Below are 16,644 nucleotides of genomic sequence, written 5' to 3' on the forward strand. Positions count from 1 at the left end.
CTGTTTGTTTATCATATGTTAAAAGGTATTTATTAAAGGTAATACATTACTCCCACTACATGACTTCTTGTGAATGAATATGTAATGATAAATATTCCCACAATACAACTTGTTCCATGATAAGTATGTCAGGAATGTTAAAATACTGAAAATATACCAGAATATTAACAAAATTTGATTTTGCAGTTCATTTTGAAATTTTGTGATGCAACTTTGTGATTCCAATAGTGGAAACTGAGAGCAGCATAATTTAGAGTGATTAAAGAAAAAGTGCTGAATCTTTGGAGTTTTTGAATCTCTAAAATTTCAATGCTGTAGTTTCTGTTCAAGGACAAATAAGTATTCCACAGATGGCAGTCCTTTTATTTATATAATTGGGGTGCTTGCAGGTGGGAGATTATTACAGACAGGTTGCTTATAGCCATAATATTAATGTTTATGGTAATGTTCCTCCAGTGTGTGTCATTTTGCCTAGAAGCACGATATACAGAACTTGAGTATCTATTCACTTTGATAAGGGACCCATCACTGGAGTGATGGCATTCGTGCCTCAGGGCTTTGCCTGGAGAAGGGTGTTTAAGCACAGGAAGTGCTGTGGGTTGCAGTGCTGTTGATGATGAGTTACTTTCCTTCTTCCTTCTTTTCTCATTCTTCTATGAGCTTTATTTAAAATAAAATAAATAAAAAAAACCCCACACTTCTTAGTTGAAGTCTAATCTCTTAGAGGCATGACCTTTTTCTGTATTTGTTTTGTTGAACTGGCTCAGCTCTGGCTTCGTATTTCACGCATGGATGTGTGTGGCAGCCTTCCTTTGGGCTTCAGTAGGAGTCACATCATCCTTGAACACCTGAAAATTTCATTTTCCTATTCCAGAAAAAGATCTGGTAAAAAATAGTTTGCTGTTGTCCACCATTTGTTTGCTATAATCTTTGCCATAAATGAACTCTAAATACATTTCTGCTGTCTGTTCCTTAAAACAGCAAAGCCAGATGTACACAGTGTGTATCTTGCACCAGTCATGAGGATTTCTCTGGGTCTGGAGATGGCCAAAGATTTTTTTTTAAAATGGCTCAAGGGCAACTGGAAGCTTAATTTCTACTTGTTTGTTTTTTCTAACAGTCAAAGTTGTCTTTTGATAGCAATGAAGCGTCTGAGTGTCATTTGTGTTGTCCAGATAGAAACTAATGTTCGAAAGGCTGGTATCCCAAGCAATTTTGATTGCTGCTGTATGTGAGGATATGTCTCACATTATTTGGGAAGAGAGTTTTGGCTGTTGCCTCATTTGTTGTAGTTCCTGCAGCATCCTCCCTGTTGCCTTTCCTGACTTTTCCCTAATCATCCAGAGGGGGTTGACCCTCTTGATTTGTGAAATCGGAGATGCCAGTGTGGGGTGCTGTGGCTGAGAGCATCTGCCCATCACTAATATCTTGACAGCTGTAGGGAATATATTTGTAGGCACTGAGCAGCTGCTAACCAGAATTTTGTACTTTTTTTTAGTATTATTATTTTGTGTTATTTTCAAGACCCTTCACATAGAATTGTTTAATTAGTACTAGTGGGTGTTGCAAGTATGTTTTTGAAACAGAAGTGATGAAGAAAATCTTTTTTTCAGGCTGAAATTAATGTGGAAAATTTTTCTATATTATAAAAATTTTCTAGACTTCATTTTTTCTCCCTTTTTGATAGAGATCATTTTCTTTCCTGGGACTGAAAAAGAATAATATTGAGCTGAATCTGTATTTCACAGTGATTCTTGTAAGGTTGCTATAGACAGTCAAGGCTGTAAAGACAGAGGTAAAGCTATTTTTGCAGACACAGTGGAAGGGCAGTGGCTGCACCATTCACCCAGGAGGGCTGCTGCTGAAACACGTGCAGTGACAGCAGACCTGACACCAAAGCCAGAGGCACTGGGCTGAAAGATGGCGCCTCTTTTCCTGGGATGTGAAAGGGTGCTGCTCTGTTAGTAGTTCCAGTGTGTTTTCTTAAAAAAAATGAAGCGCATGTCATTACATGATCTTTGTCTCTGTGGTCCTGTCATCACTGTCTTCCTCTATCTTGAAAGGCTGAAGTGTGAACTCAGTCCTTCAAAGAAGAAACTGCACTCAACATCATTAAAAGTTCCACCATAGCCATCAGCCTCACACTGAAAGTCCAGATTTCCTAAACTTGGTGTTTAGGGAATAACATAGGTGTGGGCAACTGCTGTTGAGGAAGCAGGTGGTAGTGAGAAAGTTTTATCCAGTCACAAACTTTGCAGCCATTTCTAAATATGACAAGAGTTGGGTTTTATCCAACCTCCTAGAGTAGCTTACTTTGTGATTTGCCATTTTTGACTAAGGATGTATTGCATGCAGGTTTCATGCCTTCTGTTTTAGACTGCATTGTCCAGAGCACTGTTTTTTTTCTTAGTTTTTCATAAATCAAAATTTTGTCTTCACTGTAGCAGAGGCTTAGCCCATTAGTGGCTTTGAAGATTAGGGCCAAGACCTTTAGCTGGCAGGGGGAGACCAAAAGCCAGTGGAGAGACTGGAGTGCTAATACCAACCTAAACCTTGCAGGAGTCAGGCAGTCCCGTGTTTGTGCCATCAGGAGTTGTTTTTACATCCAAGGTGAGAAACAGTGAAGTACAGTAATCCAACCTTGAGTTCTTTGGCTTTGTAGAGAGGTGTTGAGTTTCTTAGTGAGTTGTTGTTGGAGAAAAGATGCTTCTAGTAGTGATGCGCTGTGAAAGGCACTATTTTATGTTGTTATGGATAAGTATTTCTCACTAGCCCATCTTCTAGCAAGTTCTTTGAATCATGTTCAGTAATGATACTTAACAATTCATATCAGTTAAGTTTGAAAAAGCTAGTGGTCTTTCAGCCCCTACTCATTTCTTTTTTTTGCCTGGATTCAAAACAAGAGCTTGACAGTATGATGAAGTTACTATTCATATTAATATTGTGGCTATTGTTATTAATTATTTCAGTTAATGATAAAATAAAAGGTTATTTTGAGATTCTCTAAGGGTTTGTCTTACTGCTTTGGATGTTTTATTACATGTGCAGGCACTTTGTCCTTACCCTTGTAAAGTCAGCCATTTTTTCCTTTTTATTATATAGAGTTTTAATATGCAAAAAGAGAGAAGTGGTTCACTTAAGATCTGAAAACACGATCATAACATCACAAACATTAAATGCAGATCTAATGCAGAACAGCTCGATGTTTTTAAAACTAGATTTCAAACTGCTGCTTTTATAAATTGATTTAATAAAAGATTCTTTCCTGACAAGATGCCTCTTTCAAAGGCTTCATTCTAGCCAGGAATAAACAATCTGGACAAAAAATAAAAAGAAAAAAAGGGGAGAGTGGGGGCATTTTTTAGCTCCTTTATGTACGGAGGTATTTTGGAAAGAAGTGCCCTGTGGCTTGTGGCATCCTAGTTAAATGCAGAAGGGAAAACACCACCACAGAGCTTGGTGGTGTGAGTATGTTGAAGCTCTTCATAAAATGAATACTAGTGTTGTTCCAAGTATTTTAAGAGTGAACAACTAAAACTGAGTCAGGAAGTAGGTCTTTGATGGCTCACATGGTTTAGATAGTTCTGAAAGCTGTTTACCTGGAATGTGGGGGAAAAAAAGATCTTGTAGGTTCACTGTTTATCAGAAAAACTTTCCTTTGCTGTGTAGGAGTATAAAAGACTTCTGAGCACCTGGGCAGCTGAGTGAATTGCTCTGTGGGATTGAACAGTAGACGGCAACTTTATTTTAAGTTCATCTCTGTCTAAAAGGTATACATACCTATCCACATAATTCCTTTGTATACTAAATAAGCCTTAGGAGGGCGTAGTATACGTGAGATATGAAAACTCAGAAGTGTTGGCTTTCTTTTCCAAAGCTCACCATTGTGTATTCACTACTGCAAGCTTTAGTGACTAGCTTCTGGTTGTAGACCCCAGCCACTGCTCTGCTGTGTGCTGCCTCTTTCTGGGAGCGGCAGCCTGGCAGTGCTACATACTGTCTAAGTAAATATTGTGACTGCTGTAAAGTATGTGATTTAATGAGATTTATTCCTCCTTTGAAAATGCCATCTGCCTAATAGCCTATAGTGCATGTGCGTATAAAATTGCTGTCAGGCAGGAGTGTGTGGGATTGCTGCTCTGCCTGACTGGTCCATATAAAATTGTCAGACGACTTAAACAGCTCCCTATTGGGCACCAACAGAGCAAGACCACATTACAAACTGGAAACCAAAGATAGGAAGACTCTTAGTACTTGTCTTTGAAATGCTGTCTCTCCCGCCCTGCAAATAAGCTTATCAGCAATCAGGCAGGCATTGCTTCATGCTCAGCTTTTGCAGTTCCTTACCAGCCATTCAGCATCGTGTCATCTTCATACGTGAGATGGCCTGCATCTCCTTACCTCCCACTGTTAGGAGCTGCTTAATTTCAGGGTTAGTACTAGTGCTACAGATAGCCTCTCTGTCATTCATATTCTGTGAAGAAAAATGATAATTAAGTCTATATGTATCTAATTTTACATTAATTTTACATTCTGTCAAAACCCCAGACTAGTTCAGTCTGTCTAATATTGCCCATTTCCAGAAGCCTGGAGCATGCAGTGGAAAGCTACCCCATCCCTGAGAAGCAGAGGCCTGAAAGAAGGGGCATCAACCTGTTCCTGAGTATTAATTAACTGGTTTCCTGGAGTATTTAAGGTAGTCCCTCTTTTGTCCAGCCAGCAAAATTTCTCCCCATGTTCAGGGTACTTATAGAGCAGCCATTTTGAATATAAATTCCTATTTTGGTCAGATTTATTTCAAAGCTGATATTTACTTGCACATCTACATCTTTTTCTGTTCTTTGGAATTGGCACTGGCCTGGCTGGATGGGAAAGTGAAAGAGACAAGCAGATAAAAAACTAATCCCATGACTGTCATGAAGTACCAAACAAGTGCCAGTGTTAATGCAAGTGAGATGAAGGAATATATGGGTTGCACTCTAGTAGAATAGTGGCTACCCTTATTTTCATAGAGGATAACAAAAGCATGACCCCCGATTTCCTTTTGCCTAGATATTAAATTAATTTAATTGCAATATTTGAGACAAGATGTTGTGGGAGCAGTTGACGTTAATCTAATAGACAGACACTTTCAGAAAAAAGCTTTCAAGCACACAAACCCTTTTCAAGTCTCAGTGATGTTCATTGACTTTGCCAAACAGTCCTTGAAGGCACTTTATTTTATGGCACTACTAAACACGCATGCTTAACATTTGACACTGCATTATTGAGAAGTCATTGTTCACTCTGTCTGCTTAGCATACAATGACTTCAAAGAAATATGCTGCTGGACTGGAACAGAGATTTCTTGCTTGTTCTCTTGTACTCAGGGTGAAGCTGACTGGCTGATGAAGTTCACACACATCTAAGGAGTGTGTCTTGCATCATATCATTTTCCCTGCAAGTCACAAGGGCTTTGGCGGGGGGCGGGGAGAAGCTGGGAAAATAGTAATATTTGAGCAGGGCAGATATAAGCTCAGATAAACCAGAAAAGCTGGTACAGGTCCAACATTGTTTACTGTAGCAATGCTCCCTTTTCTTGTTGTTTCACAAAGATCAATTTGCAGATTTGACACTAGCCATAACAAGCAGAGGAGACATTTTTTTAAACCTTGGGTTCTTTGGGGGCGTGGGTGAAAGGGGGGGGAATGAAAAAAACTCTGAACTTTTGTTGAGAGAGGGGAAACTTCTGGCAAGCCTTGAATGGGAGTTAAAGTGGTACAAGACTGTATGGAGTTAAATAGCATTGTTTTGGGTAGACACTGAGATGGAGAATAATTGTAATGTGCATTCTCTGTTCTTTGAATTGAACACTGATGAGACCACCTACTTAATTTGGTCATGCAATTAAAGTATTTCATAAAAGCTAATACACAATTTAGAAAAATTTACTATTGCATTGCATTTGGCTACCACTGTTTGCTTCAGTAATAGCCTAAATATCAGAATCACAGAATAACAGCTTGGGTTAGGAGTGACCTTTGAAAGATCATCTGGCTCAACCTTTGATGGGGAAAGGGAGCCTCAATGAGATGGTCTTGGTACCCAGTCCAAGATCGTCTTGTAAACCTCCGGTAATGAGGATTACCGCATCCCTGGGGAGGTTGTTCCATTGAGTGATTATTCTCACCGTAAAAAATTTCTTTCTTATATCAAGATTAAAGCTCTCCCCAGTGCAGCTTGTGCCCATTGCCCCTTCTCTTCTCCACATGGTTCCTTGTGAAGAGAGAGCCTCTGTCCTCTTTGTAGCCACCCTTCAAGTGGCAGCTGGAATGCTGTGATGAGGTTCCCCCTGAACCTTCTCTTCTCAAGGGAGAACTGATTCCTTCAGTCTGTCCCCATCAGGCAGGGTCTCCAGCCCTTTGATCATCTTTATGGTAACTTAAATTTACTTTTTGGTGTCTTTCATGCTTCATAATTTCATCCTATTTTATGTTTCTAATGTATCTACTCAATTTGAAATTAACAGCATAGACATTTCCCAGTATTCTGGGTAAAGGCTAAATGGGTTGCAAGTATAGTCTGCCAATGGCGCTATGTCTGGATGTCATGTGGTGGAGTAGATATTTCATATGAAAATACGTTATCTAAAAGATACTTCTTCTTGGAGCTTCTTCATCTGAAATGTTGGCATTGCCAATGAATTAACTTCACCTTTTGGAAGCTGAAAATCAGTAGCTCAGGCTCTGAACAGTGCTATTTTAGGCACAAAATTAATTGACACATGCCTATTGCATGTGTGAAATGAATAGACTACATGGCTATCATTCTGAAAAGCTTAGTCAGGAGGTTTAATAAAAAAAAATGTTGTCCATTCTCGCAATGCCTCCAAGTTAAATAATTTTCTCAAATAAATTTGCAGCTGTCCTTGGTACAATAATTTTAAAACATGGTAAAAACCCTTCTTTTCTTAACTTTTTCTTCTGAATACAGTCAGGAATTTCCTATTAAAAGTTTTTAATTTGACAACTGTGGGTTAGTACGTCCACAGGGTGTACTACTTTTAGTACAGAGAAAGATTGTTTAAAGTGCAAGGATGAGGAGCTGGTGTGGGCACTTACCTGGATTCTCTTCCCCATCCTTAGGCAGACTCCTTTGGGACTGAACCCCATGCTTTCTAGAAAATTTAGACATCACCAAAGTGGAGGCAGATTGTGAAGCTCAAGCCTTTAAGGTTCCTCAATCAAATTGAGATCTCTGTTGTATACTGAATATGCGATGAACAACAGTGAAGTCTTCCAGAAAAGTTTTTTAACCACTTCTCTCTTTTAAAGTTTGTGATTTTTTCAGTGCTAAATACTTGGAAGTCTTGTAAACTTCAAAATGAATATTAAACCACTCTCTAACCTGCCAGATACTAGCAGTTTCACTAGGCATGGAAACAGAGCATAGTGTAACAGCTCCTTCAGTCTGTTTCTGGATTTTTGTCCTTTTTTTTTGTCTTAGTTCAATTTGCTAGAAATGTGACATAATTTCCAACAGTAAAATGAAGAAAATGGCATACTTATTCATTATAATGCTCATTCCTGTAGTGAGCTTCACTGTCTCCATACACTGGAAATACTGAATAGGGGGAAAGACTTGCATGATTTCAAGAATTTCTAAATGCCAAGTATCACAGTATCACAGTATGCTAGAGATTGGAAGGGACCTCGAAAGATCATCTAGTCCAATCCCCCTGCCGGAGCAGGAACACCTAGATAATGTTACACAGGAATGCGTCCAGGCGGGTTTTGAATGTCTCCAGGGAAGGAGACTCCACAACCTCCCTGGGCAGCCTGTTCCAGTGTTCCGTCACCCTCACTGAGAAGGAGTTTCTTCTCAAGTTTAAGTGGAACCTCTTGTGTTCCAGTTTGTACATATTACCCCTTGTCCTATCATTGTTTGCCACTGAGTAGAGCCTGGCTCCGTCCTCGTGACACTCCCCCTTTATATATTTATAGACACTGATAAGGTCACCCCTCAGTCTCCTCTTCTCCAAACTATAGAGACCCAGCTCCCTCAGTCTTTCCTCATAAGGGAGATGCTCCACTCCCTTAATCATCTTCGTTGCCCTGTGCTGGACTCTCTCCAGCAGCTCCCTGTCCTTCTTGAACTGAGGGGCCCAGAACTGGACACAATACTCCAGATGAGGTCTCACCAGGGCAGAGTAGAGGGGAAGGAGGACCTCTCTCGACCTACTAACCACCCCCTTCTAATACACCCCAGGATGCCATTGGCCTTCTTAGCCACAAGGGCACAGTGTTGGCTCATGGTCATCCTGTCGTCCACTAGGACCCCCAGGTCCCTCTCCCCTACACTGCTCTCTAACAGGTCGTTCCCCAACCTATACTGGAACCTGGGGTTGTTCCTGCCCAGATGCAGGACTCCTCGCTGGATAGCGGCACAGCCTTCTGGCATGTCAGCCACTCCTCCCAGCTTAGTGTCATCAGCAAACTTGCTGATAGTACACTCAATTCCCTCATCTAAATCATTGATGAATATATTAAATAATACCGGTATGCAAACCTCTGCCATGCAGAGTTAGATCCTTAGTAATTTAGTGCTATTTCTGTGCTTTCCTTCTTCTCTTTTCTGTTTTCCCCCCCTATCACTTCAAGAACTGGGAAAGATCCATCAGACTATTGGTTGGAAGATGATGAGGAAAAAAACACAGCTGAGAATTATTATGTTCAACTTTTATTTCTGTCTGTAAAATTAAAGCTTTTTTCTACGCTGCTGTTTGAGAAATTCAGTCTCAGTGGCAATGGTTTGTGTAGGCAACTGGCAAGGTAGTATATGCACAAGTTAGAAATGTGTTGTTAGGTGTTCAGACAATAATGGAGGTTTCTCTTGGCACCCGCTATGAAAGTGAAGATAAGGTAACTGTGAGAGTATTGCTGTTGAAAAAGTATTAATCCACCACTGTTTATTAGCCTCCTTGGCTGGATGTAATTTTAGCTGAAGAGCATTACAAGCCAGCCCCAAAAAATGTGATTACAGGAGAGTAGATTCCTGTTCCCAAAGAAGAGTAAATGTCTTTTTGAATGAAGCTTTTTGTACAAGTCTTGCAAGTTTATAATTGGTAACCCCATTATGGGAGGCCTTTGATAGGGTTAGTCTGTGGTTTAATGGGGGCTTCTCCTTGTTCAAAAATATTTTCTGGAGCTGAGAGACAGAAAATAACAGACTAAACTTGTTTTGCAGGCATCTTTCCCGGGAAACCTGCAACTAGTCCTCGTTCTGCGCCCAACAGGGTTTTTTCATCGAGCTCTCTCGGACATTGCTTTCAAATTCAACAAAGATGAGTTTAAAATGAAAGTACCTGTAAGTAATCCTCTGGTTTTACTTTACTATCAGAAATTCGTTAAAGTACGTAATGTCACCAGTGAGGACCAAAAAAATCCCAGCAAAAAGGCGCGTTTAATGGAGCATGTGAATTTTTAAGCAGATGCATTTCCCATGGACAAATACTATAGTTTCTATCATTTGAGCAAACATACAACTGTTTCCTGTTGTTACGTCACCAGTAAACCCACTGGTAATACTCTTGTTTGTAAATGTACAGTGTTTATAGTTTAAAATAAACTCTGAAACTATACAAAAATATACAAGTTATTTTACTTATTGGATGTAAACTTCAAGGGTGAAAGATAATCTTTAAGATACTTTTCCCCCAACCCCTGTTTATTTGGGGGAAACAGTTTTTACATGCCAAACTACTGGAGGCACTGTTGTTCTCTTCCACAGACCCAGGATAACAGGGGGAAATGAATAAGAAATGAATGTTGCTTTTAGAAAATAGCTGTGTATGCTTTATCAAGATAAAAAAAAAATAATCTGGTGGTATAATTCATGTTGTAAAATCCATAAGCTTTTTTTAAATCTGCCTGGTGCTCATGCTCATACGCAGTTTTTTACTTTTACCATTTTCTTCAACTGAAACGACTTTAAAGTTTATTTTTCTGCACCCAAAGGAAATAGTTCCATCATTTGCTTCTGTACTGAACTGAATTTTCTTGATCGGAGGCTGAAGGATGGGGCTTAGAATCCTTAACAAGAGACTTCTCAACACATTCCCCTTTTTTCTTTGCTCCTGCAGATCATAATGCTGGGCTCAGTATCAGAACTGCAGAGTTACATTGATAAAACACAATTAACAGAAGATCTTGGTGGCACCCTGGATTACTGCCATAACAGATGGCTGTCCCGTCGCACTGTAAGTCTTAGTTGTTGTTATAACTTTTCAGTTTAATGATCTGGTTTATACATTGTCATTTATAAAATAGATTCCAAGTGATGCAAGTTGACTTTCTCAGAGTGAGAAGATGTTCCCAATGGTACTTAGTCATCTTGGAGAAATAATATGAGTAATAATTTGGGAGTGGTTTTCTGAACACTTGGAGCAAAGGAATTACAGTATATTATTGTGTTGAGGTTTATTGGTTTTGCTACAAGAAGAAAAAGCTGAAGTTGTAAAATAACTCCAGAGTATAAAAATATGAGGAAGATATACCTGATACAAGCCTAGGAAAAATATACAATTAAGGAATTAATGGTGACGGTATCTGTTGCTTGCAAAACTATACTTTGACCATTTTTCATGTAATTCATCTGCTTGGGTTTGTTTTGAAAGTTACATTTTGTATGCATGTGTGTGTTTGTGTATATGTATGTGATGAGCAATGAAACATCTTTAATGATTTTTATTCCAAAAGGCTATAGAAGGTTTTGCCCAAAAGGTTAAGCAAACAGCTCAGATTCTTCAGTCCTTTGGGACTGAACTGGCTGAAACAGAACTACCAAATGATGTGCAATCAACCAGCTCCCTTCTTGCAACACACACAGAAAAGAAGGACAAAATGAAGGTATGTAATTTTTGTAAAAATGCTATTTTCCAGTTAAACTGTGTTTTAATTTATAGCTAATAATGTTAATAGAAAATTTAGAGGATGTTAACAGACAATGTGAAACACTGAAATCTTATTGAACTTGTTTTGCTTGGTTTGATGTTAAATATCCTTGCATTCAAAAATGGCATTTCTTGAGTCTAAGTTGATGTTTGCACAAATGCATAATGACCTGTATGCAGAATCAGAAATTCCTTTGTAAGTAGCAGTGTGTTTGGTTTGCATTTTTGTTTGCAACAAGAAATTTGATTGTATTTGTGTGCACATATGAAAATATTTGACCTTTTGAAAAACGGACAAATATTCTTTCAAATCAGATAAAATGAAACCTACTTGGGGGTTTCAAAGCTGGATATCTAAAACTTATGAGATGTTTGAAGCCTAAGGAGATACTAGAAGCCTGTGTATCATGAAAATTAAACTAGGTTACATTGGGATTTTAAGATGGTAAACATAGAAAAAAAAAAAGTCATTTAGAATTTACTCTCTGTATTTGTTGTCAAACGCTGCTTTAAATCAAACTATGCTTGCTCTACTGCTGTTAAGGCTTCAAACTGGAAAAAGGATTTTGTTTTATGAAGTGTGCTTTAAAAACCAACAGAACGCAACTACAGTGTGAAGGGGTTTTGTTTTGTGTTGTAGGAGGATATCAGGTTAGCAGTAGAACAGGGAGATGACATCCTCGGAAGTATTACAAAACCAGTTACTGAGAATCCTGAATACAAACTGAATCAAGATCAGCTAGACAATCAAACTACAGTAGAAAGGTGAGAGGAGTGGAATACTGAATGTGCTGCTTTTCTGTGTTTTTTGACCCTTTCCCAGCTCTTTTACTTAGTTTGTTATGCATGCTTTTGAATTGAATGGGAGGTTTCTTTTTCTTTAAATTTGCCCAAAGGAGCTTCTAGCTTTGCTTGATATCCTATCAGTGTTGTTAGTAGCTTTTAATTCGTTACTAGGGAGTGCACCGCTCTTGAAGTATCTATGCAGAAACTTCCTATATGGTTCCTTTGGGCATATAAGTAATAGAAGTTTTTTCCTTTGCTACCCCTGCAAATTGCTGCCAGGTTTTGAAGACATTTTATCACCACAGAACAGATGTAAATTTTCACAAAGCTATGAAAGCGTTGCTTATTTCCCCCAGGCAATATTCTGCATTCTTTTTTTCTCTGTCATTCTGTGTTTCTGCTACAGTGGAGCTGACTTTTCTTTCCAAATAACTGTCCATTCCAATACACAAAGCTTGGCAGAAGTCACTTTTTTTGGTCACTGTTGCTATCAGCCATCCGAAGGACAGCCAGGGTGGGGGTTGCTAATTTATCCAAAATGTTCCCACTCAATATAATATCTGAGGGAAGTTGGAACAAACTGTGTGTTTGCATGTGCCTTTTTTCTACTTGGTTTTAACTTGTAAATTCAGGGTTTATTTCCATGCTGTTGAAGACAAGAGTTCATTAAAATTCTGATGGTATGGCCTTCTGTGGACATAGCCTAAGTAAGGCAAAGCACACTGGAAAGTCCATAGGATAACATACTGTCAAATGCAGTATTAGAAGACAAGTTCAAAAGTAAAAATTCTAAGGCATTCACCAAAATTATACTTGAAGAAGGCTCTTTTCATTGCAGTACTGCTGTGCACTTGCCTGAGGTATTTAAGAAGTAACTCTGCTTGAAAGAGAAGCAATGACCTTCGGGTTTATTATGAGCCTTGCTCCAAGGAATGAAAAGTAAGGGCAGCTGGCTGGTCACAGCAGTATGACTTTTTGCCTTCATTTTTGCTCATAGCCCAAGGCTTGGGTTCCTCTGGGTCCTAGCCCACACACATTTGCATGTTTTATTTATGTGTGCTAGCCCTAAGTACCCATGTCCTGAGGCCAGAGCTGAGAAGAAGTCTGTGTGCAGCAGCTAGCTTCAAATCAGCACTTGCCAATTTTTCAGAACTTAATATTTGTGTTGGGTTTCAGTTTTGCACCAGTGTTATTTTAGGAAACAATTCTGTGCAATACTCAAAGTTTCCTGTATTCAGTTTATTTTTTCTGGAAAATATTGCTTTGGGGAAGCCTTTTGTTTACTGTGTAAGCTTGTATTTTCCATTGAAGGTTGAACCCATCTTTCTTACAGGTTTTTTTGGGGGGCGTTTGTTTGTTTTTTGTGGTTTTTTTTTCAAGGCTTCTGGCTCAATTACACGAAACGGAGACTGCCTTTGATGAGTTTTGGATTAAGCATCAGCAGAAACTTGAGCAGTGTCTGCACCTTCGGAATTTTGAACAGAATTTCAGAGAGGTGAGAACTTCTTGGTGGTGGTCAATATTTGGTAATATAGAAATGATGCAGAAGAAAATACTTCCCCCTCTTGTTTTTTCAGCTCTAGAGTGTGCTTGGAAGTTTCTCCAACCTTTTTCTTGTACATGTCCTTACTTGACATACTGCTATCTTTACTACCTAGAATACTTGCCTATAGAGGCATAATAGCTTCTCTTCTGCAGTCTTACAATCTTTTTTTCTTCCATGGGCCCAGCAGTGTATAGAGGTTCAAAAACTCCTTTGAAACCTGCTCTCCACTACAGAAGCATAATATGCTGTCTGCAAGGCTTTCATCTTTCCAGTAGGCCTTTTCATGGAACCAAGACGTAGCTAAAACCTTCTGGCTGAAATTGTCTCCAACACTGTGGGTGGGAAGTTGCAAACACACTGTTAGAAGCTGGGTGGAGGCTGAACTACAATTTTTACAGCCAGTTTCTGATCTCATGTTAGTTTAACTCATGTGCTTGGTGGCACTTACGGTCTCTTTACACTGGTGTAGCTGATCTCAGGGCACAGCCCCTGTGTCTCTGTGGGAGCAATGCTCAGAAAACCTCTTACAAGTGTATGTCTGTCTCAACCAACTGTTAGGTTGAGGACCTATCCCTCATGTTTTGCTGTTTATGTTAATGTTGCTTTGTATTAATGTCATCTGGTGAGAACAAGATCATAAATGTTTCCCGAGCATTAGTTTTCCTGGTTTTTTTTTTCTCTTCAGTAGCCTATTTCACTGCCTTTTCTTAGCATTTGTTTTCATTTTGAATTGTGGGTAAAGGTAGGCTGACAAAAAAAGTTATTTGTCTCTGTGCCCAAGTTATCCCATAATGCGAATAACCTGACTAGAAATAGTAGCTAGCAGCTATTTACCTGATGGGTCTTCAGAGAGGTGGAATCATCTTCATTGATACATAGCTGTGTCTCGTTTCAGGTCAAAGCAGCTTTAGATACTGTGTCCGAGAGACTGTCTGCTTTCAGAGATGTGGGAAATAGCTGTTCACATGTGGAGCATATTTTGAAAGATCTTGCCAGCTATGAAGAAAAATCATGTGTAAGAACTCTCTAGGTCTCCTTAATTTCTAGTATGACAATGCATGTGTGGAAGGGAACTGTGTTTGAGTATAACTTTTGAGCAGGAGCTTAAGCTGACAACAGGGCAGAAGAAGTCTCTCAGGTAATGTGTAGAAGGAATTTGGAACGAAGTCTTTAACCACTGGAGCAGCTCAGTTCTTAAAGAGCAGAGTGACCATTCACAAAGTCAGGGTGATCAATTTGTGAAGGAACTGCATGAAGTGTATACATAGCCAAATTCTGCACTTAGCGATCAAGGGGCCACTTCCATTACAATTAAAGCCATTTATTTAATTAAATCTCAGAAATGAGAAAGCTGTGTATTGAATGTATAATATGTTAAAAGATGAACAACAGAAACAAACACTCTGAACAATGTAGAAAAGGCAACTTATTACGATTTGTGCTTCACAATAAAATATATAGCTCTGTAAGTGAGGTTGTTGCTCATGGAGCTAAAGGACTGGAGTTAGGTACTTTTTAATTTGGGTTCAGATTGCTACTGTACTCCAAATTGTATGCTTATGCACACAAACAAGCTGCCAAATACATAAGACATAGAAAGACAGTAGTGGTTCCTTTGCAGGGTGGCGTATGATAAAATTCACTGATGTTTCTGAAGTACTCTGATACAATAAAGAATATCGCATTCAAGTTCTTGGGCATCTGGAAAGAAAAGAAATCATTTTGATTTATTAAGCAAGGCAGCTATTAACTAAAGAAGTAGTCTTTATCAACATGTGTATTTACTGCATAAAACATTTTCATTGGTGTTGATTTGAAAAAAGATGTACCTAAGTCATATTTGCTTTCTTAGGAAACTGTAGCAAAAGCCAGAATGCTAGCTTCAGAGGGTGATGCTTTTATTCAAAGCAATCATTATGCTGTGGACTCCATTATTCCAAAGTGCAGTGAACTTCATCAGCTCTGTGATGCCTTCACTACTGAGATAGAACGGAGGAGGAATCTTCTTAACAAATCTCTAGAACTGCATGGCTTACTAGAAAAGGTAAATTTTGTATGAACAGTCCTGTTTTCCATATTGTTTACTAAAACCTCAGCCAATCAGCTGTCAAAATGGCAGGTAAAGCATACGTGTGTGCTGGAAGCTTTCTCCTTAAATAGTTTGAATACATCACAAGTAGAGGCATGAAATATTTTAGACCTCTTAGTGTTTGATGCTGGTGTTGGTGCATTCTAAACCTGTTCTTTTCTGTGTTTCTAGTCTATGAAGTGGTGTGATGAAGGAATTTATCTGCTGGCTTCTCAGCCAGTAGATAAGTGTCAGTCTCAGGATGGTGCAGAATCAGCATTACAGGAGATTGAGAAGTTCCTAGACACTGGTGCAAGCAACAAAATCAAGGAGTTGAATAAAATTTACAGAGAGTATGCACACATCCTCAATGAAGACCTAAAGGTACCAGAAGACATTTATGTGTATCTATGCAGCCATTTGTTAATTTTAGAATTTCTCTCTTGCATGGCCATTGATAAAGCTAAATAATCAGTATTAGGAGTTATACCTGGGAATTGGAAAGCCAACACATTTCCCTACCTAAGGTGCGGGTCCTGTCATATCTTTGGAAAGGCATCAAGGGCTTCAGAGCCTTTTAATAACTACTTCAATTTTTCAGGTAGCAAATTGCTTTTAAAAGAAATTCTCCTAAGTGAATATTTGATTTTTTTTTTTTTTTTTTTTTTATGTAGCAAAAAGGGTCCTGTCCTTAATATTTGTATGACTTCCGCTTTGTAGCTGCCTTGGTTTAGAACCTGAGAACATGCCCCTTTTCCTCCTGGTTGATCTCTTCATGTAACAGAACCATTAGACACTGCCAAAAAAAAAATTTTTTTTTTTTTTACAATTTTTAAATTGGAACCTGAAACCCACTGGTTTCTCTACAGCAAGCACACAAAATGTTTTATGACATGATGGTCCAATTTTTAGGTGTACTAAATGACTGGAAATTATGCCTTGTTGGGAGTGAAAAGTAAGGTAATATTTTTATATGTGGAATAAAAGCAATTGCAATTGCAAATCTATGTGCTGTAAATGGCAGTGTAGCTTATTGATGGGTCTCTGACCATTTATTTTCTTCATTTCTGTGGCAATGTTAGGAGCATGTGCAAAAGGTTTTCCAGAAGCAAGAAAGTATGGAAGAAATGTTTCAAAAGAGACAAGTAAGTCTTAAGAAACTGGCAGCTAAGCAGACACGTCCTGTTCAGCCAGTTGCACCAAGACCTGAAGCCTTTGTAAAATCTCCTTGTACCTCTCCAGGTAAGTAACTGTAGTAGCCTTTAATTTTTTTGCACTGTGCAGAGAAATTTAAAGAAACTTGCAGCTGTAATT

The 16,644-nt window shown here is 38.8% G+C and overlaps 1 protein-coding gene across 17 annotated transcripts in view; it reads left to right on the forward strand.

Annotated features, from left to right (window-relative positions):
• The window catches only part of MCF2L (MCF.2 cell line derived transforming sequence like), a 149,380-nt gene that overhangs the window by 113,189 nt on the left and 19,547 nt on the right, over nt 1-16,644 (forward strand). For 16 of the 17 annotated variants that reach the window (XM_057422388.1, XM_057422389.1, XM_057422372.1 and 13 more), the window contains exons 5-13: nt 9,226-9,345; nt 10,121-10,237; nt 10,737-10,886; nt 11,571-11,695; nt 13,097-13,211; nt 14,158-14,277; nt 15,115-15,306; nt 15,523-15,714; nt 16,413-16,572. In XM_057422388.1, the coding sequence (XP_057278371.1) occupies nt 9,226-9,345; nt 10,121-10,237; nt 10,737-10,886; nt 11,571-11,695; nt 13,097-13,211; nt 14,158-14,277; nt 15,115-15,306; nt 15,523-15,714; nt 16,413-16,572 (1,291 nt within the window). Of the gene's footprint in view, nt 1-6,275; nt 6,417-9,225; nt 9,346-10,120; nt 10,238-10,736; nt 10,887-11,570; nt 11,696-13,096; nt 13,212-14,157; nt 14,278-15,114; nt 15,307-15,522; nt 15,715-16,412; nt 16,573-16,644 lie in introns of those variants that run through there. The other variant, XM_057422387.1, reaches the window with a different exon arrangement.

The sequence above is a fragment of the Pezoporus wallicus genome, unplaced genomic scaffold (assembly GCF_028554395.1).
Source record: "Pezoporus wallicus isolate ANWC-B61680 ecotype Strahan unplaced genomic scaffold, APGP_CSIRO_Pwel_v1 contig_5785, whole genome shotgun sequence".
In the NCBI taxonomy this organism is placed as follows: domain Eukaryota; kingdom Metazoa; phylum Chordata; class Aves; order Psittaciformes; family Psittacidae; genus Pezoporus; species Pezoporus wallicus.